This window comes from Ailuropoda melanoleuca, chromosome 1, assembly GCF_002007445.2.
Source record: "Ailuropoda melanoleuca isolate Jingjing chromosome 1, ASM200744v2, whole genome shotgun sequence".
NCBI classification, from domain to species: domain Eukaryota; kingdom Metazoa; phylum Chordata; class Mammalia; order Carnivora; family Ursidae; genus Ailuropoda; species Ailuropoda melanoleuca.
In genome coordinates, this window is record NC_048218.1 from 212,142,723 (window position 1) to 212,150,854 (window position 8,132).

Below are 8,132 nucleotides of genomic sequence, written 5' to 3' on the forward strand. Positions count from 1 at the left end.
GCAGGGCAAGAGGGGTGGATAGGAGAGCGAGGCAGACAGACCAGTTGGAGGGGAACATGGCAAATGAATGGAAACCGGAGAAACAGAAGACCCTGCAGAGAGCCAACAGGAACCGGGGTTACTATGCACGAGGGGCCCCAAGACTGGGGAGGAAACAAACAAGAAGGACAACTTACAAAAGCAAACTCAAACAATTCTGCCCATTAGAGAAAAAACTCTAAGTGCTCCAGAAGCTCCATCTTAAGAGAAAGAGATGATTACATCAATCCAGAACAGGTTATAAAAAAGAGTTTCCATGCAGTCATGTAAGTAACCTAACTACTAGGAAAGCAGGTTTCTAAATTCTTTTTTCAGTGGATTTGAGTCCATGGCCAATAATTCTAAATGGGAAACAACCAAAAACAGATGCTATGTCCTAAAAATAGACCCCAAAGGTTTAATAATCAAGTACTCCATACATAAACAAAAAAGGAAAGCAAAATTGCAACGATTTTTTAAAGATCATGCTTACGCTGGGAAGTGAGGTGTTCACTTTCATGCATACCATGGGGCCCAAATTAAGACCACATTGCAGAAATCGGTTTGCCAGCATGTCACATGCCTCTGAAGCCCCACAGCCCATGATCCACTAATCTGATTTGTAAGAACATCTTGTAAGAAAATGACCAAAATACTAAAGAAAACTTCAAGCACAAAGCTCTTTTCTCCTATGATATTTATATTAATTTAAACAGCAGTGAATGTATCTTAAATATTTAAAAAGATGGAAATGCTTTTTAAGGTTATGTATACTCTCGCACTTCAAGTACTAGGCAGAGATTAAAAAGGAAGTTTGCAAATGGTTGTTATCGGCGTCAGAAAATGCTAGTGGTAGAATGCTAACTGAAAACTCAGGACACATAGCTGCAGATGTAATATGAAGACATGTGCACAAAATAGGGGGCCTCAGGCTGTCCAGACCCCCAGGCTTTCTCAGGCTCTCCAGGTGGCCACAACTCATATGGCATCGGTTTTACTGCAACTACTTAATCTCTTTTCACATTGACTCTACTTTTTTCATTGTCCCCCAGCTGTCAAATTACAGCTGCTTCTTATTCTGTTGTTTTTCAGAGTGGTAACATGGGAGCTCCGTTTATGAAACGTTCTGCAGTGCGCGGGGTACCCCAGCACATCATGACCTGCCACTGACAGACCCAGCCTGCGATCACTAAACACGAAAAAGGAAAATAAAAAACCGTTCTGGGCACTTCCAACAAAAACATTGATTTGGTTGGCTTCCTTCACACTCCAAAAAAGCTTTGGAAGGCAAAGAAGGACAGAGGAAGGAAGGGGAGAGAAGAGGGGAGGGAAAGAGAGAAGAGGGGAAGGAGGGAAGTTCCTTCACATGCTGGGGGCTCAGAGCCTGTGCCACCTGAGGACCAGCAGCAGCACCCAGGAAGGGCCAACACAAGAAAGAGGCAGCGGTATGTGGCCTTAGACCTCACCCCGCTGGCCTTTCCTCCAGATCCGGCCTTTGCCCCACTCTACACACAGCCGGGCCCACCAAGGCTGCCCTGCAGTGATAGATGCTGTTACTAGAGCTGGGAGGTCGTCCGGGAGGGACAGCCCCAGCACCCACTCCCTGCCCTCATGGCCCCCTCAAGTGTCCATCCCTGGACTTCGGGGCTATGCTGTCCACAGGTTCTTATCACCCTGCCCAACACTAACCCACCCCACAGACCACCTTCCAGGTACCAACTATCTGCCTGACCACCCACCTGAGACACTGAAGACATTTCTCCGTCAAAGCTTCCATGTGAAACCAGAGCAGGGGTCTCATGGCTCCTCAGGGCCACCCCTGTGGGGGCTGCGGGCTGGGCTGGAGTGCTGGCTGGTAAAGATCAGCACCAGAGTCAGCAGGCCTAAACCCCACCTGCCTCTCAAAACCAGTTCAGCAGACCCCGAAATGTCTTTATTAGGTAAGTTTTATTACAAAAGTAACACCAGATTGCTTTAATAAACAAACATCTTTAAACACAAGTTAATCCCCCCCATATACACCCTCTCCAAATTGCCCTCATTCCCCCAAAAGATACAAGCGGTGCTTGTTACATTCTCCCTTCTGGCCATCCGTGGCGGGGGGTGGGGGGGGGAGCACATACATAGGCTTTCTCCGAAAATACGCTCTGCAACTTACTTTTCCTACCTATCACATTTTTCCTGGTCAGGAAACAGACATTAACTCCTTTTTAAGTATCTGTGTAACTTTCCATACTACAGACCAGCCATAATTTATGAAACCATTTCCATATCAGTGGATTTACAGGTGTTGCAGCTTCTGCCACTATAAACACTGTTGCATACCTTTGCTTTTATATATGTGAATCCCCAAAACAAATAATGAGTATGTCATTTAATAGATACTGCCAGATTACATTCCAAAAGACCATGACCAACTGACATGCTTACCAGCAGAGTGGGTCTGTGCCCACCTCCCTGAGTTCTCACCAGCACTGGATGTGTTATTCATCTTGTTAATGTCTGGCAATCTGCTGAGTGTGGTTTATATTTAATTCCCTAAGTCGTATTGAAGATAAACATATTTTCATACAATATGTGGACCATTTTCATTTCCTCTTCTGCAAATTACCATTTATACCTTTGCCCAATTTCCTACTCAATGCTTTGCCTTTTTCTTATAAGGTGTGGCAGCTCTTCATAATTAAGAATAGGAACCTTTAGTCCACCAACATGTTGCTAATGGTTCTCCCAGTCTGGGTATCTTTTTTTAAATTGTGACATTAAATCGCATAACGTTAATAACATAAAATGCGGCATCTAAACCACCTCTAAGGTACCGTTCAGCAGCATTGAGCACATGCACACTGCGGTGCAAACATCAGCACTGCCATCTCCAGAACTTTCTGTCCCCCAATCTGAAACTCTGCCCCCATTAGACACTAACTCCATCCCCCTCCGCCAGTCCCCCGTTGCCCACCTGTCTCTGTGGATCTGATAGCTCCAGGGACCTCACAGAGGTAGAGTCACAGAGCATCTGCCCCCCCTTTAAGATTTTTTATTTATTAGAGAGAGACAGAGCGAGCATGGGAGAGAGGGGCAGAGGGAGTGAATCTCAAGCAGGCTCCCCGCTAAGCACAGAGCCCCATGCAGGGTTGATCTCAACACCCTGAGATCATGACCTGAGCTGAAACCAAGAGTCGGACGCTGAGCAGACTGAGCCACCCAGGCGCCCCTGCACATTTGTCGTTTTGTGACTAGTTTACTTCCCTGTGATGTCCTCGAGGCTCACCCACATCGTAGCAGATGTTGGGAATTCCTTCCCTTCCAAGGCTGACGACATTCCAGGCTATATGTGTGCTACATTTTGTTTCTTTGTCTGTTGATGAACATTTGTGTTGTTTCTCCCTCTTGGCTGTTGTGCATGAGGCTACTGTGAACATGGCTGTGCAAATATCTACTTGAGGCCATGCTTTCCATTCTTTTGGGATTGCTGGGTCACATGGTTATTCTATGTTTAATGTTTTGTGGGTCCTCCGCACTCTTTCCTAGGCAGCTATGCTACCTTACACTCCTGCCAATAGTGCACGAGGGGTCAGATTTCCCCACGTCCTCACCAACACTTACTGCCTTCTGTTTTTGTTTTTTACAGTAGCCATCCTAATAGGTGTGAGCCGGTAAGTATGTTTATCTTTTGACTTTCTTTATAAAGTATCTTACCCCGTGAAAACATTTTAATTTCAACTGTGATTAAAAAGTTCTGTTGGACACTTTGAGAACATATATAAGGTTGATAGGCTTATATATTTCTATCTATATCCCAAGAAAAGGAAGGGGAAGAGAAAGGAAAAGAGAGGAAACCTGTGTCTGACCCTAGAACATTCTGCACTCCACACAGTGGCCCGCCCTCTGCGACCCCACGAGCTGCTGGGCCACACCTCCCTGCCCCACCAGCCGGTAGGCTGAATGATGCGGTGGCAAACCACAGATCCAGGGGTGTATTTTCCTTGTCACTCCCAGCTGCTACTCCTAGCACACAGTTTTGTGAGACTGGATGACACCCGCTTTGCTGTTTCCTAGACCTTAACTGTATAGAAAAAATATCAAATATTGTTCTGTCTCCAGAAATCAAAGTCTGCACATTATATTTACATTTAAATTACTTTCTTTTTCCAAAGAACTCAGAGCTATTATCATATATAACGTTAATGTGATTCCATGCCAGGGAGGCAAGCTGAGGCTGGGGAAGGTAAACCTCCAAAATGGTCAAGACTCCTAGGCCTGGTTTTTGTCAAGGACAAAGGAGAGGGAACGGAACCACAGTTTTTATTGTGCTGGTGCCACTTATGTCTCCAATTTAATTAAACACACACACATCTGTTTCCTTTATAATCAAACGTCACTGAGGGCAGGTGGCATATTTTTAAAAAACAAGATTATTTTTTAAAAGTTGCCTCCAAATGAAAGCTGGTACAATCACAAGCAGCTGGGAGGGGAGGCCAAGAGAGAGGCCAGACCACGTGGAAGAGTCAGACGCGCCCAGGCTGGCAGGGTCACGTGGCTACAAACAGGACAGCCAGCCATCATGGAGGTTCTAACATGCTCTCCCCCTCCAGCCTAGGTCACCATTATCACAATCTGCACAGAATTCTTCCCCCAAACCCCTCCCAATGCCAAAAACAAATAAATAGATAGATACCACCCACAAAACAACTATCCAGAGCTGTAGCAATTTGTCCCCACGGCACATGAACGACCAGGACACAAGCATGATTATTTCCAGCCCCGAAATCCCAGGTCTGGTACACAGGACTGTTCTCTCTGTAGGACGCTCACAACACCTGGGTTTTGACTTTCAGACCCTCAAATGGTGCCTCACGTTGGCCCAGCAAGGACCAGCTTAGCTCAAGTGCAGTCAGGCAGAAGGCACCTTTCATGCACGGCAGGGCCTCCAGGGCCCAAGTCCTCTGTGAATCGGGCTCCAGCTACAGACGCCCCTGATGGCACAGAGAACTGGGGGAGTGAGAGGTGCCTGTGCCAGCGTCCCGGCAGGGACAAAATCCACACCCCAAACACACTCCACAGACTCACTGGCGAGACAGGCAGGAGCGGAAAGGAAGCAGCCATGCCCTTCACGCTGGTCTTCCCAGAGCTACATGGGGCCCACCTGCAGACCCAGCCCTGGGCGAAACCCCTGTGTGGGTGTTGTACCCTAACCCTCCCTTAGCATTTGAAGGCCACTACCAAGGGGCACACTGCCCCAGACCTGCTTACATCAAACTGGACACCAGGTCTCTTCGGAGAGGCAGCCCTTGCAGGGAGCACCTGTGCCTGCCCCTTCCTGACCCAGCTACCAGGAGGACTCCTGCTCCTTGTGGGCTTAGAGCCCTATCGGAAAACACAAAACACCAAACATTTTTTTCTCTGCCTAATGAGAGAAGAAATAAGTGGCCTAAAGGATGAATGGCTTCCTGCTGAAGGAGTAAAACTGAGTGGGGGGATGTGGCGGGGCCAGCCGGAGTCAGTGCGCACGATTCCACCACCTACTGCTCTGAAGGGGCTTGTGAGTCGCCGTCAGTCCTGGGTACAGACACACGTGTAGACACAGGCACACGGACGTGCATGTGAACAACGTGTTCCACTTCCGTTAAGTCTCCACTAAGTTTCCATCAAGTTTTCACTTACACCCAATGGAGTTTCAGCTCACAGCCCTCTCCAGGAGCACTGAAGAGTGTGAACCTCGCCCAGAACGTTCGCTCCACACAGCGAGCCCCGTCCACGGTCGGCAGGATCGAGGCAAACCCAGACCCACAGCTGCGTGTCAGCTGGGACCCGCACACTTACCGTTGACACAGGTCTCAGACGGTCTGCAGAGGCCGTCCTCAAACAAACAGCCTGGGGAGGAGAAACAAAAGAGAAAGGAGTCAGCGCTACCAAGACAGTGCAGCTCTCCAGAGCTCTTCCATCGGCTGGCTCCTGAGCGTCCAAGAAACAGCGCAGACCCACACAGGCTCTTTGGATTTGGCTTTTCTGAGGTAATGCTGAATTCGGAAGCCTGGCCTGAGTCAGTGAGAGGAAGTACGTGCACGTGGACTGGCTTCTCCATCGGAAGGACACTCGCGTACATCCTGTCCCTTCCAGCAACAGGAGCGGCCGTCTGCCCTAGGACACCTTCCAGAGCGGCGGAGGAAGCGTGGGGGTGGGCCATCCATGCAGACCCCTCTTTAGCCCCACAGGGCTCTGTCAGAATCATCACTAAAATGGGACCTCTGGGTCCTTTTGTCACACACTGTGTCTAACACCCACTACAAGAGGCCCAAAGTGGACAGACGGCCTGCATGCGCTGCCGGGAACATTAAAGAAGGGAGACGGAAGCAGACTCGCGTTCTCCATATGGAGAGACAGACAAGAATGTGAAGTGAGTGTGACCCCAAATGCAGTCACTCTCCACAGAGGGGTAGTGGTAGGTCAGGGAAGGTGGACATTCTGCTCTGCGTTCAAGTGCATCTTAAATGTGGAGAACGGACACGGAGAGAAACATCCATCTTCCACAGGGTGAGCCAGTCGGCGAGGGTGTGAACAAGGGAGGGGTGAGATCAAGACTCAGATGAGCCCCCCTCAGGCCCCCTGAGGCTGTATTCCCACACCCCGCCAGAGGAAGGCCACAGCCTACAAAAGCCTGATGTATTCTGAACACACCAAGCCTTCCAGCAACACTGAGAGCATATTCCTGACAAAGCATAATACCTATATTCCTGTTTTTTCCAATTGACAAACTCCGATTTATCCAGTAAGACCCAACTCGAAAGTCGCCCATGGACTCTCCCCTGACTAGACTGGCGGATTAGTATTGTTGAGGACTGACGACGTGTGATGCGATTGTCAACTGAAGGGCACTCCTTCCTCCCCTGGATAGGAGATTCTCAAGATAAGGAACCACATAAATTCATCTTTTTAGCCTTTGCCATGTCCTCTACGTGTACCCCAGGGTCTGGCACACAGCAAGTGCCCGAGGGCAGCAGGATGCACAAGCGAGAGCGGCAGGTTACGGGGTTACTCATTAGGAAGGAATCCATGCCCGGGGTCACTGTAAAGTCCCTGATTATTAATTTGCTCACTAGGGAATTGCTCTAAAATCCTTCAAGTTGGAAGCATTCTCTGAAACAAATACGGGTTGAGGAAGTCACAAAAACAGGACCTGCAGAGGCTACAAAAGCAAATGTCGTTGCAGAACCAGAGGCGTAGGGTCAGGGGACAGCATTACCATGAATTCATGACGATAGGCAGTCTCCCCTTGCCCTTACAACAATATGAAGAACGAGATATTACAGTCACCACGTTTGGGAGAAGCCCTAAAGGCAGGCCCAGGGTGCAAACCCAGGGAGCTGCTCCTTGGCTGGCCACCCTGGGCCTCAACTCGAAGCAACGGGCCTGCTTTCCTGAAACAACATCTCATGACAAGTATCATTTCATGTCTTACTCTGGTTGGATCACACATCCTCGTTCCTCACTTCATCCACGAACTGACCCAAGCACTCCGTTTGCTGCTGTGTCCCCGTTCCCTGTGCCTCACAGCTCTGCTCCCAGAGCCACTCACTCACACCTGCTTCTCTCTCAGTACCTGAGCCAGGCGCTGTGAGGTAGAAAACTGCCAAAAACCACCCAAGAGACAGCCTGCCCCCACTGAGAGTTAACAAAGCCTGCATCCCATCTGGATCCCCCCGAAGCAGTGGCCCCGAGAAAGGCAATGGGCGCGCCCAGTCTCAGCGTCATGAGCAACCAGGGCCAGGCTGGCTGACCTTTAAGGCTCCACTCCAGCTACTCAGGACACTGTCTCCAGTGGAAGACCAGATGCAAACCACCAAGGGTCTCTTGAGGAGCCCAAGCAGTCTGGCCACCCCTCCCACCGGCCCAGACGCTCAGAGGGCCTCATGATCCCTTCTCTGTGGCCTGGATTATTCCAGTGTGTTTCCAGTGCCCACAGAAGACCCCAGAGGAAGGCTGGACACAGGGACAAGGGCAGCCCCACACTTAAGCCCAATGTCCATTTACATTAACAATCCTGCGTTTGTCACCTGGAAATTACAGATGACAGGCTCTGCAAGGAAAGGCAGCAGGAAGAAGCCTTTACTTGC

The 8,132-nt window shown here is 49.4% G+C and overlaps 1 protein-coding gene across 1 annotated transcript in view; it reads right to left on the minus strand.

Moving 5' to 3' along the window:
* Nucleotides 1–6,124, minus strand: part of PTPRN2 (protein tyrosine phosphatase receptor type N2) — a 735,412-nt gene extending 729,288 nt beyond the window's left edge. Inside the window, exons 1-2 of the mRNA XM_034650176.1 lie at nt 6,004–6,124; nt 5,842–5,892 (exon numbers count right to left, since the gene is read on the minus strand). Of these exons, the coding sequence (XP_034506067.1) occupies nt 5,842–5,892; nt 6,004–6,124 (172 nt within the window). The remainder of the gene's footprint in view (nt 1–5,841; nt 5,893–6,003) is intronic.
* Nucleotides 6,125–8,132: the final 2,008 nt, after the last annotated feature.